Source organism: Pinus tabuliformis, chromosome 8 (assembly GCF_031772625.1).
Source record: "Pinus tabuliformis cultivar Carrire ecotype Pingquan chromosome 8, CPIR1, whole genome shotgun sequence".
Lineage (NCBI taxonomy): Eukaryota > Viridiplantae > Streptophyta > Pinopsida > Pinales > Pinaceae > Pinus > Pinus tabuliformis.
In genome coordinates this window covers 1,824,889,900-1,824,910,796 of record NC_142294.1, presented here as the reverse complement: position 1 = coordinate 1,824,910,796, position 20,897 = coordinate 1,824,889,900, and the positions used below count along the sequence as shown (strand labels likewise).

Genomic DNA, 20,897 nt, shown 5'->3' with positions numbered 1-20,897 from the left:
GTTTTAATTTCTAAAATTATTAGATAGTCATCTCCATATTTCATTTTTATATTTGTTATCTCTCTTATATATATATATATATAACATGCCCATGTCATGTCGCGTGGGATACTATATCCCATATACAATACGTATATGCAGTGTGTCCATGTTCCCCATGTTATTTGACTTTGCGTCTAAGTTCTTATCATCCTCTGAAGGAAATAAAGACCTGGACATTCTGAAATTACTTCTCATAAAAGAAACTAAAGACCTGAACTTTCTGACATTACTTATCATACGAAAATTAGAAAGATATAGGTAAAGCTTGTATTTATTCCTCAATTTCAATTTACATTTAAATTAGAAATCTAATTAAAAATAAAACATTGTTCTCAACAGAAGGGAACAAACTCGTCTGTGTTAATTAGATGGCACTACACATGCATACAGAAATGATGCATGAATGTCATGTCATAAACCAAACCCAGCAGACTAAGGTGTATCTGAGGGAGTCTGGCATTTTGACATTGTGGTTAGCATCCAGAATGCAAGAAAAATGTCTGGATTTGTTCTGCTGAATATTTACACAAGCAACCAACGACGCTTACCTTGTACAACATTGATTATTGCTCCAATCGTAGATTTATTTACATATCAGCACTAAACAACATCTAGTGCACGTAGAGTAACAAAACTAAGAACAATTTGATGATAGCCAATTCAAATCTAAGATTTGAAATGGCCACCATTCCATGGTGCATTCATGGAATTCATAGCATGACCGTGTCCAAGAGGTGGGGTGATCATATGAGGAGCTGCAGAAGTGACCATAGGAGGAGCAGCCACTGGGGTGACCATATAAGGAGGAGCTGTTCCTGGGGTGCCAAAATGAGATTGTTCATTTCCATGTGATGCCCCAGTTGTTTGACGAGCAATATTTGGAGTGTTTGTGTGAACATGATTGGCAGGTTCACTGGTTCCATTTGCATTCATTGCTGTGAAAGTTCGCTTCTTACTAGACCCACTAGCATTTTCCTCATGAAAAGAAACATGACCATTTCCAGAAGATGTGGCCGGTAACTCTCGACCACTTAATCGGCAATAAACACTTTCAACTGTATCATCGATCTCTTTTCCCAATCCATCCTTTGCTAAAATCAAATCCCATACTGATTTCGAAGCCTTATCAAGCACAGGCGTTCTGCATTGAGAAACGATCATTAGGGTGCTGCATGCCCATGAAGATTTGACTATAGACTCGAAATCTTCAACTTGCCTATATTTTATATGTGCAACTAATGATCAGCGAGGGAACGGAATGCGAATGATAAAAGCTAAACAACACTAAAAGTAACCCAAAACCTGGCACGATCCTTGTTCCTTGATTGTAATATAACAGATAGCCACAATACAGGGTATACAATGACAGCATTACGGATATGATTGATAGAAAATAAATCAACACACCAATACAGTAATACTCATGAAAATAAAAAAAGCCTTGAAATCCTAAGCATACTCAAGCTCCCGGCGAAGGGCATCGAACAGTTCTCTTCTTGACTTATTCTCAGCACCAGGGGTATTAAGCACTTTGCTCTGCTCCACCATAGAGATTGTATTTTTTTTAAGCTCTTCCTGCATTTGAAAAACTCATCCACATCACTACACTGCATCTGATTAGTACAAGCAAATGCCCTGCTCTCACAGTAAGAATGCAGACTCCTCCCCAGAAATTATGCAAAAGTGCCAACAAATAATGAAAAAGAAATAATAATAAGTAACTAGAACTGGAAACTTGGAAGAATTCAAGATCAAGTATAGTACTCCAAAGAAAACAGTCCAGTTCTGAAACTTTGTTGCTTTTCTTGCCCAGTGCACACAGTTATTCGCTGAATGTTGTTAACCTAAGCTGCAACTATATATAGGATAAACCTAGTTTTTGAAGGGTAAGTATAGTTAACTAGCATATATATATATATATATATATATTAACCAAGACAAGTACCAAGAGCAGTCTCAAGTAAAAACCAACATGCAAACCTATATATATATATATACATATATATATAACCCAGATAAGTACCAGGAATATATATATATATATATATTAAACCCAGATAAGTACCAAGAGCGATCTTAAGTATAGGCTCATGATCGCCTTTTCTCAACCAGAACTACAATGGCCACTAGTAAGCACCTTTCCTATAAATTTATTGGACGTGATCTTTCCTCCCTATGGCCCTTACTGGATGCAGATGCGTTTTACAGTTGCTGCATTCCAGATGCATAGAATCCTTTCATTTTATAAAAGAATGGAAAGTCTCGCTGATGATTCGCTACATCCTTGATTCAAATTTAGATCATCCTGAGAGCTTCCGTCCTTTTAACCTTAGCAAAACTGTGTGATTGTCTACAGATACACCAAGTCCAACCGGGTGAATTAATATAAATATAAATTTACTCTAAATTATTTGTATTTTTTTACTTTAAAACAAATTTAATTTTTTTATATTTTTTAATACAAGTATCATTTTGTTATTGGTTTTTTTTTTTTGAGAAGGCACAATACCCTGCTATTCATTACTGAATCAAAGAAATTTACAAAGCACCAGTTCTTCTACCAAAAACCAGATATTAATGCTGTCATACTGCATAGGATGCCATCCAAAGATCAAAAGCACCTATATAGCTAAGAGCCCGTAGCTCCTAAAAGGACTGAAGATTCAACAACATAATGGAAGAAAACACTGCTACAAAGCAGTGGCAAGGCACCACTCTTAAAGCCTTTAATATATACTAAAAAAACTGGATACAACCTAAATCCAAAGACTTAGCTAGATTGAACCAAAGTAACTGATAAAGGCCTGTATGAAGCCTATTTCCTGCATCTAATTCTTTCAGAAGAATAGACCCGGGCTGCATTAGAAGACCCTTCTTTGAGAGCAAGTCCACTTGAAGATTAAACTCTCTGTAGACATGAAAGAAAGAAATAGATTGGAACTCTCTGCGAAGCTTCTCCACCTTGACCTTCTAATGATAGAGATCCAATACCTGAAGATTAGATTTTCCTGAGAGCCATTCTATGATAATCCTGGAGTCCCCTCCAATCATTAAATTAGTACATGAGATCTATCCCATATCGAGCTGTATAGCACCTCTCGGCTCAATAAAGTGACATAGGCCAATTAATTCACATGTTATAAATGATGTTAAGTCTTAGTTAGAATAAATTTATCCCTTAATATAATAAGGTGGTTGTAGCAGGTACACGAGACGACGTCTCCCTTTATGTATTGACATTCATAATAGTGAATAACAATCAAGTATGATCTTTCTCAGTTTCTCTCTCTGCTAGTCTTCTGCTTGCTATTGTGTGTGTGGCATATGCATCCTCTGACATGGCATGAGGGCCACAGTAAGGATTGGCATCCACGCTACACAGTGAAGGTTAAAGAATAGATTGATGCACTATATTAGTGCATAATATGTATGAAGCCAAATGATATTGACATGGAATAAGTGGACAAGCCCACTTCCTTTCCAGTTGTAATTTTCCACACATTGTCCTCCTCTATGTATCAACATTCACCATAGTCAATAATGATCAATTATAATCCTTTTCATTCTTTCTCACTGTTACTGTTCTGCTATCGTGTATGTGGCATGTGCATCCTGTGACATGGCATCAGGGCCACAGTAAGGATTAGCATCTATGCTAGAGAGTGAAGGTTAAAGAATAGATGGATGCACTATGTGAACACGTTACTCAGTACGAGGCCAAAGGAGATTGGCATGGCAGTCAGTTAAGTGGAAAACCCTACTTCCTTTCCGACCCTAATTCTCCTCTAAATCCAGTGGAAATTTTGTTGAAACTTGAAAGTCAGTTCCATCTAATTGATGAGAATTTTGATCATGGAACTTTCCTCCCAAAGGCTTTGGCCCATATCAAGATGACTGATGACCAAGATCACTGACATTATGAATAAATAGACAGAACATGACCCAACTTTACCACACTAACAAAATGAACTCACTGGAAAGGTTAAATTTATCCACTCATTAACTCACTCTGATCAGCACATATTGAGGCAGAATCCAAAGCACAGAATAACAAAGCATCAAAGGCACACCATGCTCAGAAACATATGAAAAGGTGGCAAGGCACAACAAATTCAGAACTCAAAGGAGATAAGTATTTGCTATTTTAAATAATATATTTAAAAGGTTTCCAGACATTAAAGTTGAAATATAAAAAATTAAAGCAAAGAAAATTTCAATATAAAGCTTGGAAGGTATATGTCCAGCAGAGCCGTGACTTCCAACAGGATATCATGACAGCAAAACGGCACAGGAGCTGCACAATAAAAACCTGATAATGCAGATGCTGCACAGGTAATAAGCGGAGTTTACAGAAGCCCAATCTATTTCAGGAAAAAAGTGCAGAACAACACATGAACAGGATTAATCATGGATTAAGACAAATACACCTAGACAGGGTCTTCGTGAAGGAGATACACAGACAGAGACATGCAAAAAAAATTGGAGGTATACACGCAGGAATTGTCGCATAGTAAGTCACATGAAAATCCTAACAAACAGGAATGTGATTTGTCAGCCAGGAGTAACTCCACGAAATTAATTGTGTTTTGCATTAAGATGGAACATGAATATATACATGGTGAGGGAGATTATTGGGTTTCATCTCCCAATATCTCTTCGTCTTCCAATTCTCTTTATTTACCTATTTACGATATTTACATGGAATTACCTAATCCCAAAGATTAGGTGTCAACATTCCCCCCTTAATCTGAAGGGATGTTGGTGAGTCCAAGCATCATTTTGAATCTTTCAAACTTTTCTCTTCCAAGCGCTTTGGTGAAGATGTTTGTGATTTGCTCGTTTCTGGAACAATGGAATAGGTGGATTGTCTTGGCCTCAACATGATGTCGAATCAGATGGTATTTTGTATTGATGTGCTTCGTTCGATCAGGGGAACTTTGCCTTCTTGGCCAACTTTATTGCAGAAGTGTTGTCAACCAAGAGAGGAGTTGAATGCACGTGTTTCACCTGCAAATCTTCCGGAATTTTCCTGAGCCACACAATTTCCTTTGTTGCTTCAGCTGCTGCCACATATTCTGCCTCAGTTGTGGAATACGTTGGCACTGATTGTTTGCGTGACCTCCAGGAGACAACTCTTGATCCAAGACTCATAACATAGCCTGAAGTAGACACCCTAGTTTCTTTATCTCCATCGAAGTTTGAATCAGAGTATCCAATCAAGCTGAAGTCGCCCACCTATGTATACTTAAGTCCAAAGTCTTGAGTTCCCTTCAAGTACTTTAGAACTCTTTTTGCAGCAGACCAATGACCCTCACAAGGCTTTTGCATAAACCTAGAAAGAATTCCAACAGCAAATGAAATGTTTAGTCTAGTAGTAGTCAAGTAGTTGAGACTTCCTATGTGTTGTCTATACTTCACTGCATCCTCAAATTCTTTTCCTTCAATGGATGTGATTTTTAAGTTATGTTCCATTGGAGAAGTCAAAGGATTGCACTCAGTCATGTCAAACCTATTCAACAGATTTCCAATGTACTTTTTCTGAAAGAGGAAATAATCTTTGGATGTTGAGCTTCAATACCAAGATAGTAGTGAACATAACCCAAATCTGTCATTTCAAAACCTTTCCTCAATTCCTTCTTTATGGATGCAATGTAGCTCTCATTGTTCCCTATCATCAGAAGATCATCTACATACACCACAAGATATACCACTGTTTTGCCAACTTTCTTGACAAACAAAGTTGCATCATCAAGATCATAATGTTTGAAGTCGAGTTTCAAAAGATGCTCAGTTAACTTCTCGTACCAAACTCGCGATGCTTGCTTGAGGCCATACAAGGATTTTACAAGCTTGCGTACTTTATGTTCCTAACCCTTCACAACAAATCCTTCTAGTTGTGACATAAAAATATTCTCTTTCAAATCTCCATTCAAGAAAGCAATTTTTACATCCATTTGATGGACTTTCCAACTGTTGTCTGCTACCAAGGCAAAGAGTGTTCGGATGGTAGCCCATTTTGTTGTGGGGGCAAAAGTCTCCTCATAGTTGACCCCTTCCTTTTGTGCAAAACCTTTTTCCACAAGCCTGGCTTTGTGCTTGTCAAATGAGCCATTTGCTTTATTCTTGTTCTTGAAGACCCACTTGTAACGAATTGGTTTAGTTCCCAATGGAGGATCAACCAGCTTCTAGGTGTCATTCTTTACCAAGGCATCATATTCTTTCTGCATCACTTCTTTCCATTCATAATGAGAAGCATCTTCTTCGAAGGAAGTTGGTTCGAAATTTGCAAACAAATTCAGTTCACAATCATAAGAAACATCCATATCAACAAGTAAATCAAAATATTCTACATCACCTCCATTCTCTCTGGTTGAGCTTCTTGTTCTTGTCTTTCCAACCTCATCAGGACGTACACTTTCTAGTGTCTTTGTCAGCCATTTTGGAGGACCTTTTTGAGATGACCCAGGCTGCTCAATTCACTGAGTTGGGGATGAATCAAGATTTAGTATCCCAATTATGTCAATCACATCACTCAAAGTGTCATCAGTGGTTGGAGCTTCATGTAAGGGAGAGAGTGCTTCAGAAGAAGATTCCACAGATTGATCCAGTATAGGAATCCCCCCTTCAATATGTGGAATCTCATTATCAAATTCTTGAAAAGACTTTGCATGTCTGAATCTAACCAAGTGATCAAGCTATTGCTCAACAACATTGTCACTCTTGGAAGATTCAAGAAAGATCACATCTCTAGATATTATAAACTTCTTGTTCACTTCATCATAGACGGTATGCTTTGGAGGTATTTGAGTACCCCAAGAAGATACATTTGTGACTCCTTGCACCAAGTTTGTTTCTTTGTTCATTAGGTATCAAGGCATAGCCAGTGGAACCAAAAACCCTGAGACGCCTCACCGAAGGAATGTGGCCATACCACATTTCATAGGGAGTCTTGTTTTTTATAGCATTAGATGGACATATTCTTTATATACACAGCACATAAAACTGTGTCAGCCCAAAACATCAGTTTAGCATTATTGAAAAACATCATGGAACATACCATATTTAAGATTGTCTTGTTCATTCTTTCAGCGTCTCCGTTTTGTTGGGATTTATAAGGCATGGTTGTTTGATGTTTGATCCCATGCTGGCGAAGATAGTTTTCAAATTCATTTGAAGTGTATTCTTTTCCATTATCAGTGCGAATGGAGCCAATATGAGATTGTGCATCATTTTCAAACCATGCATGAAAGTTCTTAAATATTTCAAAAGCTTCAGATTTTTCTTCAATAAATAAACCCCAACACATTCTGGTGTAGTCATCAATAAATGTCATGATATATGTATTACCATTTGAAGAAGGAACAGGCATTGGGCCACATAAATCAGAATGAATGAGTTCAATTTTTCTATGTGCTCTGGAATGAGAATCACGAAAAAACTATTTGATGTGCTTTCCTAAGATACAAGCATAACATTGCTTAAGTTTTCTAGGAATTGTAGGCAAACCAGTAACACCATTTTTCTTCGACAAACAGAGGTTGTCATAGTTCAAGTGTCCAAATCTAGCATGCCATAAAAGACTTGATGCAAAGGTACCTTCATCATAGTGAGAACTGTATGAAAAGTTTTGTGCATGAGAAAAGGTTCCTTGCAGCTTCAGAAGTCTTTCTTCTTCTATCCCAATCATGACAAATGAGTGATCTGATGTTTTTCTGACCTCTTGCCATCAAATATGTGAATGGAGTGTCCTTGTTGGCGGATGTGTATCAAAGACAACAAGTTTCTCCTCAACTCCAAGAGGTATAGAACATCATGTTGAAGAAAGTTTGGAAGGCAAGGGAATTTGAGCCTGATGGTACCGAACCCTGAAGGCTTGAGTTTTGACTTGTCTGCAAAATAAATTGCTCCATCAACATTATCAATGAATTCTTCAAAGAAATCTCTCTTGAAAGTCATGTGGCAAGTTGATCCTGAATCAAGCAACCAAGCATCTTTCCATGAAGCAAATGAAGCATTGAATAAGTCTTCAGTTACTCCAATGTTGCAATGTGCCACAACATAATGAGCGGATTCAGGTGCTTTACCTTTCCCTTTGTCAGGTGTTTTACCTTTTCCTTCATTTCTTTCTTGCTCAATTCAATCCCAAGGCAACTTACAAGTGGAAGCATCATGTCCATCTCTATTGCATCATATGCAATTGAGATCAAACCTTTCTCCTTGGAAATGCCTGCACCCCATGCCTCTAAAATTCCTCCTTCCTCTTCCTCTTCAGCCACCTCTTCCTCTAGAAGAATCTTGTGCATGATTCTTCTCTTTTTTTGCAAGGCACACAGCTTCTTCAGTAGACTGAGGAGTTGTCTTCTTCCCAAAATCCTTCTCTCTCTCAACAAACTTCTTCTCAAGGGAGTCAAAGGTAATCTCCTTAAGATTGCCACTTGCTTGCAATGACTCAAGATAATGTGAATAGGTGGGATATAGTGCCTTGACATAAGCTATGAGAGGAATATCTATTTCAACACCAGTGGCTTTTATGTCATGCATAATGGATCTTACTTATAACGCTAAGGCAAGAGGGTGATCATTTTTCAACTCAAGATTGAACTTTATCATCAATTGAACTTCAAGTTCAGAGTGTGAGTCATACAATTCCTTCAACTTCATTAAGGATTTAAAATCATTTGAAAATGGAGAAATATGGTGACTCACCTCTTCATTTACTGACGCTGCAATCAAGGCATAGGCCTTGTTGTTCTTGTTTTCCCAAATGGCAAGCTCCTTATCTAAAGTGGGATTTTCAAGTGCATTGCCTCCTTCTCCTTCACAAACTCCTTTCCACAACTCATTAAAAACTAAAGTGTGTTTTATCTTCCTGCACCACTCATCGTAGTTCTCTTTGCCAGTGAGAACTACTCCCACTATGGAGATGAGTGAATGCATTCCCGCAAAACTTCTACGCTGGTCTCGAATAAACTAAATCCTTATACCAGTAATTTTGATAAAAAAAATATCTTCAGGAATTGCCAAAACTCAACACTACATATGTATATAAGCTTTAACCATCACATATAAACCTCAACCATACATCATTTACTAGAACCATTAAATTATATAATAGTTACCCAAACTAAAACTCATAAGGGAATATGTGTATTATAAATTATAATACTCCGCATGACATATCATAATACACCCCTCACAGTGGTGTAAAGAAGCAGAAAGTATGCATTGATGAACGCACGCTCCCCTCTAAGAACCTGCTACTACGCTCGTTGTTCCTGCTTCGCGGCCGCCTGGGCCTCGGCCTCCTGCCATGGCCCCTCCAGATCCTCCTTCGGAGGGGGTTGATCCACAACGTGCCTTTTCAGATTTGGTGAAATCTCTTCCACCGCAACGCCCCCGACCAGCTCTCTCTAAATTTGTTAAGAAGTTGGACGTGCTTCAAGAAGTTCATTTACCTCCAGTCTTGCCCCGCATGGCCACTTTGTCTCTTGCAGAAAAAGGTCTTATAGGTCAATTTACAGGCCTCTGGCCTTCTCCAAAAACTGTTCAAAGATGGGTAGAAAGAAATTGGTCTAACAAAATTCAAGGGAAAATCTCCATCAAGTTTTTTGGGAAAGGGTATTTCACATTCCACTTTGAATCCAAAGAGGATAAGGATTTAATTTTCATAAACGGGCCCTATTTCATGGACTCCAGGGGCCTGTACCTCAACAAATGGACCCCAGACTTTGACCCTGAACTGGATGTCCCCAGTGCTGTTCCGGTTTGGGTCCGTCTCCCCCATCTCCGACTCCACTGCTGGGGAGATGAATCAGTGCGTGCCATTGGGAACGCAATCAGCAAATATATTGATCGCAACGAACCAAAAGAAAACATGCAGGCTTGTGCGAGGATTTGTGTCGAAGTGGACCTTGGCAAAGGACTCCCTAAGCTATAAAATTGAAAGTGGACGATGTAGGAATTTACAGGGTAAGTTCCACAAAAAGAATACCAAAAGGACACCGCTCACAACCAGATCTCAAATCAATACACCAGTATTTTTGACGTGGTTAAAACCCTCAGAGTGCAAGGAGGGAAACAGTCCACGGCCTGTCCCAACGTGGGTACTACAGGCAATTTATTAATCAAAGAATGAAAATTTACATAAGCTTCTCTCATGCACGGATTACCCGAACAATGACCCTCCATGCGCTTTAAATAGAACTCATGGACCAATCGGGTGTCAAGCCACGGATCAAGTGTCGGTAATACCGAGGTGAGAGTGAACCGTCGGATCACTACATATCGTGACCGTCGGATTGTAAGTTACAAAATGTACAACGGTAAAGAAACACACTTTACCTAACTCTAACCTAACTCTATGCTAGACCAAGTTGAACTTAACTATATCCTATGTGTCGGAATATCCTAACATCCCCCCTTAAGAACAACTTGGGATAGGATTGAAGGATTTACAAATATGACACAATAGGAGAAGGAAGGAGGCACTAGAGCCTATCCCCCCTTAGTGACAACTTCCTGAACTCCAAGCATATATCGAAGTTTAGTGAACTTCGCCTCTGTGAGAGCCTTTGTGAAGATGTCTGCACCCTGATCATCTGTTGGACAATATTGCACTTCAAGAACATGGTCATGAATGAGCTTTCTGATGAAGTGCATGTGTAGTTCAATGTGTTTGCTGCGCTGATGCTGGACTGGATCTTTGCATAGCTGAATGGCACTTTGATTATCACACCAAAGTGTGGTTGGATGCTGCTGCTCAAAGCCAAACTCTGATAGGATCTGACGAAGCCACAAGGCTTCCTTACTAGCTTCCACGGCACCACGATACTCTGCTTCTGCTGACGAAAGAGAAATGGCAGCCTGTTTCTTACAAGCCCATGTAATAGGTCCTGAACCAAGAGTGAAGACATAACCGGCAGTAGACTTCCGATCATCAAGGTCACCAGCCCAATCAGAATCAGTGAAACCAACTAACAGAGGAGCTGCTTTGGCACTGTAATGAATCCCAAACTGTACTGTACCTCGAACATAACGAAGTATTCTTTTAGCTGCTTTCCAATGACTTTCACGGGGGTTTTGCATAAAACGAGCAACAAGGCCAACAGCAAAGGAAAGATCAGGACGAGTATGGGTTAAATACAAGAGTTTTCCGACAAGTTGACGGTATAAGGTAGCATCAACTTCAGGAGAAGTACAAGAGACTGAAAGTTTGACTCCAGACTGAAAGGGAGAAGGGGCTGGCTTACAGTCTTCCATGTGAAAATGACAAAGAATATCACAAGCATACTTGGACTGGGAAAGGAAAATACCCTCTTGGGATTGCAAGACTTGAAGACCGAGAAAATAGTGTAAGTGTCCTAAGTCTGTCATTTCAAATTTCTTTTTAAGGCTGGACTTCACATGGTTTATAAGGTTGGGATCACTACCAGTAAGAATAAGATCATCAACATAAAGAACAAGGATGATAAGAGAGTTGCCCACTTTCTTGGTGTAGACAGTATTGTCAGAATGACACCTAGAAAAGCCAGATTCTAAAAGAAAGCTATCCATTTTGGCATACCAAGCCCGAGGAGCTTGCTTGAGGCCATAAAGGGATTTCTTAAGTCGACAAACGAGGCTGGAGTCTGTTTGTATGAAGCCAATGGGTTGTTCCATATAGATTTCTTCCTGCAAGTCCCCATGCAAAAAGGCAGATTTAACATCCATTTGATGGACTTCCCATTTTAAAGAGGCAGCAAGGGAAAGAACAAGGCGGATAGAGTTCATTTTGGCAACTGGAGAGAAGGTTTCAGTGTAGTCAATGCCTTCAACCTGTGAAAAGCCCTTAGCAACTAAACGAGCTTTATGTTTATCAACTTTCCCATCTGGTCCATACTTGGTTCTGTAAACCCATTTGCATCTAACAAGTTTGCGTCCCTTTGGTAGAGGAACAAGATCCCATGTATCATTTGTCATCAATGAATGATATTCTTCATTCATAGCTGCTTCCCAATGTGGATGGCCTGAAGCTTCTGCAAAAGTGTCAGGATCATGATTTACTGGAGCTTGAGCCAGTAAAGAAGAGGCTCTTTCAAACTGAGAACGTGTACGTCGCTGATCTGTAGGATCACCGGCAAGATCACCTGCTGCATCCCGAGTAGCACGGACCCATCTTGGAAGTTGAGGATCCTGAGAAGGTGGGGGAGGATTATCATCCTCGCTTTCATCATCAGAAGAAGAAATGTTTTCAAAGATAGAAGAGATAGGAAGAGGTGGCACATCCGCCGGACTAGGCTCGCAGGCCGATTTATTTTCATCAAATTTTACATCTCTTCTAATGATAACATTTTTGGACTTAAATGGAATAAGTCTATAACCTTTTACATCTTCAGAATATCCAACAAAAGTACATTTCTCACTCTTAGGTTCTAAAGCTTTATGCTTTTCATCTGGAATATGGGCCCATGCTTCACTTCCAAACACACGAAAGTGACTTACATCTGGTTTAATGGAACTCCAAGCTTCTTCTGGAGTGATATTCTCTAGAACCTTAGTAGGAGTGCGATTGATTATATAATTTGCACAATTAATTGCTTCGGCCCAAAAACTAAGACTGAGTCCTTTAGATTGCAGCATACAATTAGCCATTTCCTTTAAGGTGCGATTTTTCCTTTCAGCTACACCATTTTGTTGTGGAGTGTATGGAACAGTATGTTGCATTTGAATTCCATTTTCGGTGCAAAAGTTGATGAATGCGTTTTTAACATATTCTCCACCATTATCAGTTCTTAGCTTAAGAATTTGATGTCCAGATTGTTTTTCAACAAATGCTTTGAAGGCCAAAAAAGTGGTAAATACTTCGCTCTTGAGTTTTAAGAAGTATACCCAAGTGCGTCTGGAGAAATCATCAATGAAAGTTAAGAAGTACTTGCAGCCAGAGAATGAAGCAACAGGAAGAGGACCACATAAATCACTGTGCACAAGCTGTAAAGGGGCTGAGGCGTGCCAAGAGGCACGTTTGTCAAAACTGTCCCGATGATGTTTTCCGAGTACACATCCGGAACAAACACCATCTTTGCAAGATACCATAGGAAGACCTGTCACCATATTTTCTTTACATAGATGCTGAAGGGAGCGATAGTTTAAGTGACCAAACCGCTCATGCCAAAGTTTGCTCACTTCATCATTATGAGCAACAAATACTGAGGGAAGATGGGATGACCCAAAGTTGTGAAACTTATACAACCTTTTGGAATCATCAGCAAGACCAGTAGCTAGAATCTGTTTAGGATCTTTTAGATCCTTGATTACAACATCATGAGGTGAAAATTCAACAATTTTACCTTCACCTGAATGAGTTATCTGATAGACAGATAGAAGGTTGCAGGATAAGTTTGGAACACATAATACATCATTGAACTGACCATTGTCTAGATGAACAGTTCCAGTCCCTACAACATTAAGAGATCTATCATCACCAATATATATATTTTTGGTGTTACAATCATTTAAAGAAGAAAACATGGCTTGGTTTTTGGCCATGTGACAAGAGGCTCCAGAATCAATGAGCCACTCATGAGAATGAGAAGAAGAAGAAGATACATTTAATGCATAACCAGACTGAGATGATTGACGATGACATGCAGAAAGTGCCGTTCCGGAAGTTGAAGTTGAAGTAGGCTCCAGATGGATGTTATGTTTCTTCATTGCGGCTTCCAAGGCTTCCATCTTCTTAAAGCATTTAGATTCTAAGTGGCCATCTCGATTACAAAAGTTACAATGTCTATCAGTCTTCTTCCATTTGTTTTTATTGGTCTTATCATTTTGCTGAAATGATCTTTCATTTTGAGGCTGAAATGGTTTAGGACCATTCTTTTGAGGATATGACTTCTTTGAATTTGGGTGCTGCTGGGCGGCTAACGCTTTCGTGGAAGAGTTTCCAAGATTAAGAAGACCAAGGTGTAAGAGTTTTTCTTGTTCTCTTATTAAGGAATCACAAAAGGAGTCAAAGGAAGGGGCCTTGTAGTCTTGTCCTTGACAAATGAAAGCTTCCCTTGTAGAATGGAAAGTGGAAACAAATACAGAGTAGGCTGGTCCTAACTTAGTAAGGATGGAATAAATAAGGTTACCATCATCTTTCTTAACTTTAACACCTTCCAAGAGATATCTAAGGGTCTTGAATTTGGACAAGAAATCTTCAATGCAAGAAAAATTATTAGGATCCAAAGTAAGCAGCTCATTTTCAAGTTGATGGGATCTAATTTCATTTTTAATCCCAAAAACTTTAGCAAGTTTTTCTAATGCTTCATGAGGAGTCTCAAGTCCTGCAATGTGGAATCTAAGATCAGGAGAAATAGACATCCCTATCAAACCACGTGCTTGATCTTGTCTATTTTCCCATTTTGCCGCCTTGTCTTCATCTGTTGGTTTCTTCTCTTGGTTTGTGGCTATTCTGAAGAGACCTTTACTTCTAAGTAAATCTTCCATGTATTCTACCCATTGGAAGTAGTTAGTGCTGTCAAGAATGACTTGGCATGGACTTTCCATTTTAAAAAAAATTGAAGCTGAAGATGCTGAAAGTAAGTGTACCAACGGATAGATCTCGAAAAAATAGGCGGTTTTAAAAAAAACAGCTCTGAAAAAGGCTTCCGGATGAAGAAGTTATGGCTTTTTGAAAAAAAACTTGTTGACGTTGCCGGCAAAGTGCGCGAATGTGCGGGAATGAAAAAATCCGCCCCCACAAAATGGAGACTTGAACCCAAGACCTCTACTCTCTAAAAATAGCTTTGAACCAATTGATCTATACAAAAAATTTGAGAGAGAGAGAGAGAGAGGGGGGGGGGGCCTCGGTTTGCGTGCTTGCCTTGAGAAAGCTCTTTTTCCCTACAAAACACAAAACACAAAACCCAACACGAATATGCAAAGAAAAACGAACCTTGCGGCTCGAAGTTAGCTTTAGCCAAAAAACTAGAAATTTAAAAAAAAATCTCAAGGTTAGCTTTAGCCGAAAAACTAAATATTTTTCTCAATGTTTCTGATTTTCCGAGATCACACTAAGGTGCAGGGAAAAGAGCATACGCATGAGAAAAATCCTTTCTTTCTGTTTCTGATTTGCCCAGATCGCACAGAGTCGCAGGGCAAAGAGCATACGCAGAAATGAAAGGTATAGATCCGGTTAAAAAAAAAGGCTAAATAAACTGAGACCGAAATAAGCAGAGAGAAATTAACAGTAAACTGCAAAAAAAAACACTGTATACCTCCCGATCTGAAAAATGACGCAGCTAGGGCTACCGGAAACCTTTTCGCATGAAACGAAAGGGGTTCCTCACTGGAACAGATGCTCCGAACGCAACAGAGCAGTCCTCTCGGCCCGAAAGCAGTCAGAAACAACAGATCTAGGAAACGACAGCCGCATGCAGTTCTACCGGCTTCAGATTTGGATCACCAACGGACGCGGCCCTCAAATGGCTCTGATACCATGTAGGAATTTACAGGGTAAGTTCCACAGAAAGAATACCAAAAGGACACCGCTCACAACCAGATCTCAAATCAATACACCAGAATTTTTGACGTGGTTAAAACCCTCAGAGTGCAAGGAGGGAAACAGTCCACGGCCTGTCCCAACGTGGGTACTACAGGCAATTTATTAATCAAAGAATGAAAATTTACATAAGCTTCTCTCATGCACGGATTACCCGAACAATGACCCTCCATGCGCTTTAAATAGAACTCATGGACCAATCGGGTGTCAAGCCACGGATCAAGTGTCGGTAATACCGAGGTGAGAGTGAACCGTCGGATCACTACATATCGTGACCGTCGGATTGTAAGTTACAAAATGTACAACGGTAAAGAAACACACTTTACCTAACTCTAACCTAACTCTATGCTAGACCAAGTTGAACTTAACTATATCCTATGTGTCGGAATATCCTAACAGACGAGTGGAGCCATATCCAGCAGCTGGACTACGAGCAGATACCATTTAAATGTAAGGTATGTCATGAATACGGCCACTTTGCCAGTCGATGTTCTAAACTTGTTGATGCAGAGAATGGCGTTCAAGAAGACCAATGGGAAACTGTCAAAAAGAAGAAGTCTGCCTCTTCGTCCAAAGCCTCCCTCGAATCTGACCCTCATGTTCCCACTGCATCTCATCCCTCTTCATCCTCCCCTCTCTTGTCTGCCCACCCCCCTGCTGACCATCCACCCCTCCCCTCTTCATCTAACCCCTTTCTAGTTTTATCTCCCCCTGAACCTCCTTCCATAGATCCCTCTCTCCCCCCCTTGATTCTTTCCGAAGCTTCTGAACATTCTCCCCCCTTGGTCATCCCATCTCAGGCTTCTCTAGACCCCCCTCTTATCAAGCTTACCAGAAGCTCCTCTAAAGACCATGGAACTTCTAGCGACTCTTACAAGAAACCTGGACCTGGTAGAAAATCGGCCAAGCATCATAGAGACGAGAATGCTCAGAAAGACATAGCCATGGGCACTCAAACCCCTATAGAATCTTACATCCTGGGGCATCATGAGAAAGAGACAAATCACAAAGATCAAGAGAGGCGAGCACCTCTCCGTACGCCCAATACCCAATGATGAAAATTCTGTCTTGGAATAGCAGGGGATTAGGGCACCCCTCCAAAGTTTCAGCCCTCAGAGAACTTATACACAGTGAAAAACCAGAAATTTTATTGATTCAGGAGACAAAGCAAGACCAGCAAGAAATGAGAGGAATAATAGATCAGCAGAAGCAGTACAAAGGCAGTATCAGTGAATCAAGAGGAGCATCCGGAGGAATTGCCACTCTCTGGGATCATAGTAAGTGGAACTGCACATCAGAAAATCTTCATCAGCATTGGATCAGAACTGTTCTGGAAAATAGAATAGACAACCAAACTGCAATCATTTATAATGTTTACACCCCCAAACACTACAAAGAAAAGGAATGTTGCTGGGATGATCTTAAGGCTAGCATTGATGGTGAAATAAACTCTAATATTATTGTGGCAGGCGATTTTAATCTTATTTTACATGCCAACGAAAAATAGGGAGGTTGCTTTTCACCTAATCCCTTCGGAAGCCATTTGGAAAATATCATGCAAGACCATGATCTTGTGGACGTTGCACCAAAAAACTACAGGTATACTTGGAGCAACCGCAAGCTGGGCATTGGTAACATAATGGAAAGGCTGGACAGGTTTTTAATCAATGTTTCGTTTCTTTCTTCCTTCTCTGTAGCGTATGCTAGCATCCTTTCCTCTTCAGCCTCTGACCACTATCCCACAACCCTCACTCTGGAAACCCATTGCCCCCTTGGGCCCATCCCGTTTAAATATAGTCCCCTCTGGAATTGTGTTCCAGCTGTCAAAGAAATTGTTCAGGGAACTTGGAATCAACACGTTGAAGGCTCTCCTGGTTTCATATGGGAAACCAAACAAAGAAGAACCAAGCAAGCTATCAAAGAATGGGCAAAATCTAGTTATAAGGAGCCTAAGGAGACCAAAAAGAAAATCAAGAATGACTTAGACAGCATCCAAAGAACGATAGAAGAGCATGGCCTCTCTCAAGAGAATAAGGAACAAGAAAGCGTTCTCTATACACAGTTGTGTCATATAAATAGAGAAGAAGAATTAAAATGGCGATTAAAGTCAAGGCAACTCTCGCTGCAAGGTGACGATAAGAATACAGCCTTTTTTCACAAACAGGCCACGGTAAGAAAAATCAAGAACAACGTAAGCTCTATTTTAGATGCTGAGGGCAATCAGCAAATCACCCAAGAGGCCATTAGAAAGGTTGCCACAGAACATTACAGAGAACTTCTAACTGAAACAAAAGGAGAAGAGGATTATGCCAATTTTCTTCAATATTTACCCAATGGAATTACTAAGGAAATGAATGACAGCCTGAATAAGGAAATTGATGAGGAGGAAATAAGAAGAGCGATTTGGACTCTCCAACTTGATAAGGCTCCTGGCCTTGATGGATTTCCCATTTGCTTCTATATGGCGTTCTCGGGACTAATCAAAAAGGATTTGACAAAAATGATCAAATGGATCCAACGAAAGGGTAAAATAGGAGGATATACCAATGCCACTTATCTTGCTCTCATTCCTAAAGAAAATCAGCCCACTTCCTTTTCTCGGTTTCGACCCATTTCCCTCTGTAATTCCTCCTACAAGATTTTGTCCAAAATCTTAGCCTCTCGTCTTAAACCCCTCTTCCCCTTTGTTATTTCAGAAAACCAAGGAGGGTTCCTGGCCAACAGACAAATAACTAATTCCATTCTCCTAGTCCAAGAAGCCATTCATTCGAGCCTCTCTAGAAAGGAGAAAGGGTTCATCCTCAAGCTTGACCTTGCCAACGCCTTTGACAGAGTTAGGCATTCCTACCTTATAGCTGTCTTAAAAAAGATGGGTTTTGAGTCGCCCTTTATTAGCCTCATCACTGCTTGCATCTCTGGGCCCTAGATTTCCCCTCTGGTTAATGGTAGACCAGGTGAAGCTTTTCAATCCTCTCGTGGTCTCAGACAGGGTTGCCCTCTTTCTCCTTATCTTTTTATTCTTATGGCTGAATCCTTTAGTCAAGCTTTGGACTTCAACCGAAGGGTGGGTCTCATCACTGGAATCAAATTTGGGAATGGAGTCAAGAATATCAACCACTCACAGTTTGCCGATGACACTTTGCTAATTGGAGGAGCCTCCACCACTATAGCAAGGAGATTCAAGACTCTTTTAGACAAATTTATGAGGTATTCTGGCGGTTTGGTCAACCAGTTGAAAAGCTGTATTTATGGATGGAATGCAACAAATCAGGTCATTCACAATATTGCAAATATCTTTGGAGTCCCTTGCAACCATGAGTGGACTCATTTCTCTTACTTGGGCATGCCAGTGAGTCTAGGACCTCTGAACGCAGAAACTTGGGACATCATCATTGACAAGATGAAGCAGAAAGTGCAGCAATGGGGATCTGCTTGGCTCAACCCAATGATCCCCAATGGTCCTTTCCTATTATCCCCAATGATCTTAAAGCTAGCCTGTCTACTCTGCAATCTCTTCTCCATAGCAAAGATCCCATCAAAAAGAATGAGATAGATGGATTTAGATGGGACCCAATTGGATCAAATTACACTGTCCAAGCAACCCACCAACACATCTGCTACAGCATTTTCCCTATGCCAATATGGAATCACTGGAAAATGGTTTGGAAGTCAGAGGTTCTTCCAAAAATTAAATTCTTTATTTGGACCCTTCTAAAAGGGAAAATCCTAACAGCAGAAAATTTACAAAAGAGGGGTATCAATGGTCCCTCTCGTTGCCCCAACTGCTACGCTGCTGAAGAATCTATGCATCACCTCTTTGTCCACTGTCCCTTTGCTATTGATTGTTGGAAAAAATTATCCCCCATTGATAATTTCCCTTGGAGTTTCCAGAACTCCATAGGAGATGTGATTCATTATTGGAAAAAGAACTGTCCTTGGAAAAATAAGAAGAGCAATTTAGTGAAGAGGGTCTGGAATACACTCCCCTACACCATGTTATGGAGTATTTGGCTAGCAAGAAACCGGAAAATCTTTAAGGACAAGAACTCGGCTACAAGAATTATCTGCAATAAGGCAAAGAGTCTCGCTCTTGAAACTATTTCTGTCAAATCTCAAAACAATATCGATGTAACAACGTACAGTGTTGAAGAAAGGAGTTTTATCAGCTATATTCTGGATAAAAATAATAGCATTCAAAATGGAAATATAGTTAAAGACCATCGTAACCAGGAAACCCACAGATGGAAAATCAAGTTAAAAGAGGATGAGTTTGCAAATTGGTTACAAAACTGCAACAGTTACTATCTTTTTTTCGACGGAGCATCAAAGTCAAACCCAGGAATTGCTAGAGCAGGGGGACTGATCTTCAATGCCAATGGGGACTGTATCCTCTTCTATGAATGGGGACTTGGGAAAATCTCTAACAACAAGGCAGAAGCATTGGCCCTATATCAAGGGCTAATCCAGCTCAACAGACTTGGTATAAGAACAGCAAAAACCTTTGGAGATTCATCAATTGTTATTAGTTTAATGGCTCAAAATAAAGAATCACTTAATGTTCTCCTACAGCAAGTCATTCAGCGTTGTCAACTCTTGCATCAAACAATGGCTAATTTGCATTTTCATCATATCCTTCGCTTGTTCAATAAGCAAGCTGACATGCATGCCAACAAGGCTTGCAACAAGTCAAAGGGCAGTTTACTATGCAATGCCGAGGAGACTCAGCAGCCTTTGCCATGAACCGTATCAGTTCAACCTGCAAAAAATCTTATAGCTCTGACAGGTGGAAGTGGATTCAGATTTTCCAAACATACAGCAAGATCATGATCAGCGTTGGGATTTGGCTCAGAATCGATTCTCACATTCCTCTGAATTCAACCAGTAACTTAGCCGATTTCTATCTAATCGACCTTGCCCTTCTGACTCCCCAGGACAGCCTCCTAGAATTCCCATGCCCTATCCTTGTTCCTCTCTTCATTCTTGTGACTGCCCCTCATCGTCCCCGCCCTTCTATATATTACTCCTTCTCCTTCCTCTGTTCAGCGCCCTTCCTCTTATCTGTCCCCCTGTTCTATCGAACTGGGCATTCTTCCCCGAGGTCCTATTCTCCACTAGCCTCTGATTCTCGTTGGATCTTTGAAGTCCTGAACGTGTCTTTTGCTTCCTCCTCTGTCCGACCCCATCTGCAGAACCTCATTGCCACATTCCGTAGTCTCAACCTCTTCTATCCAATCTCTGCAATGGCACGCAGTGAGGACTGCCTCCACTGTGCGGATCTTCAAGCAGAGCTGGAGGAAATAAGAGCTCAACAGAAGATCTTAGATGCAAAAAT

At 40.2% G+C, this 20,897-nt stretch overlaps 1 protein-coding gene across 1 annotated transcript in view; it reads right to left on the bottom strand.

Moving 5' to 3' along the window:
- Positions 1 to 282: 282 nt before the first annotated feature.
- The window catches only part of LOC149243564 (uncharacterized), a 43,531-nt gene continuing 22,916 nt past the window's right edge, over positions 283 to 20,897 (bottom strand). The window contains exons 2-3 of the mRNA XM_089374567.1: positions 1,502 to 1,617; positions 283 to 1,183 (exon numbers count right to left, since the gene is read on the bottom strand). Coding sequence (XP_089230693.1) covers positions 709 to 1,183; positions 1,502 to 1,617 — 591 coding nt within the window. The 3' untranslated portion in view covers positions 283 to 708. The remainder of the gene's footprint in view (positions 1,184 to 1,501; positions 1,618 to 20,897) is intronic.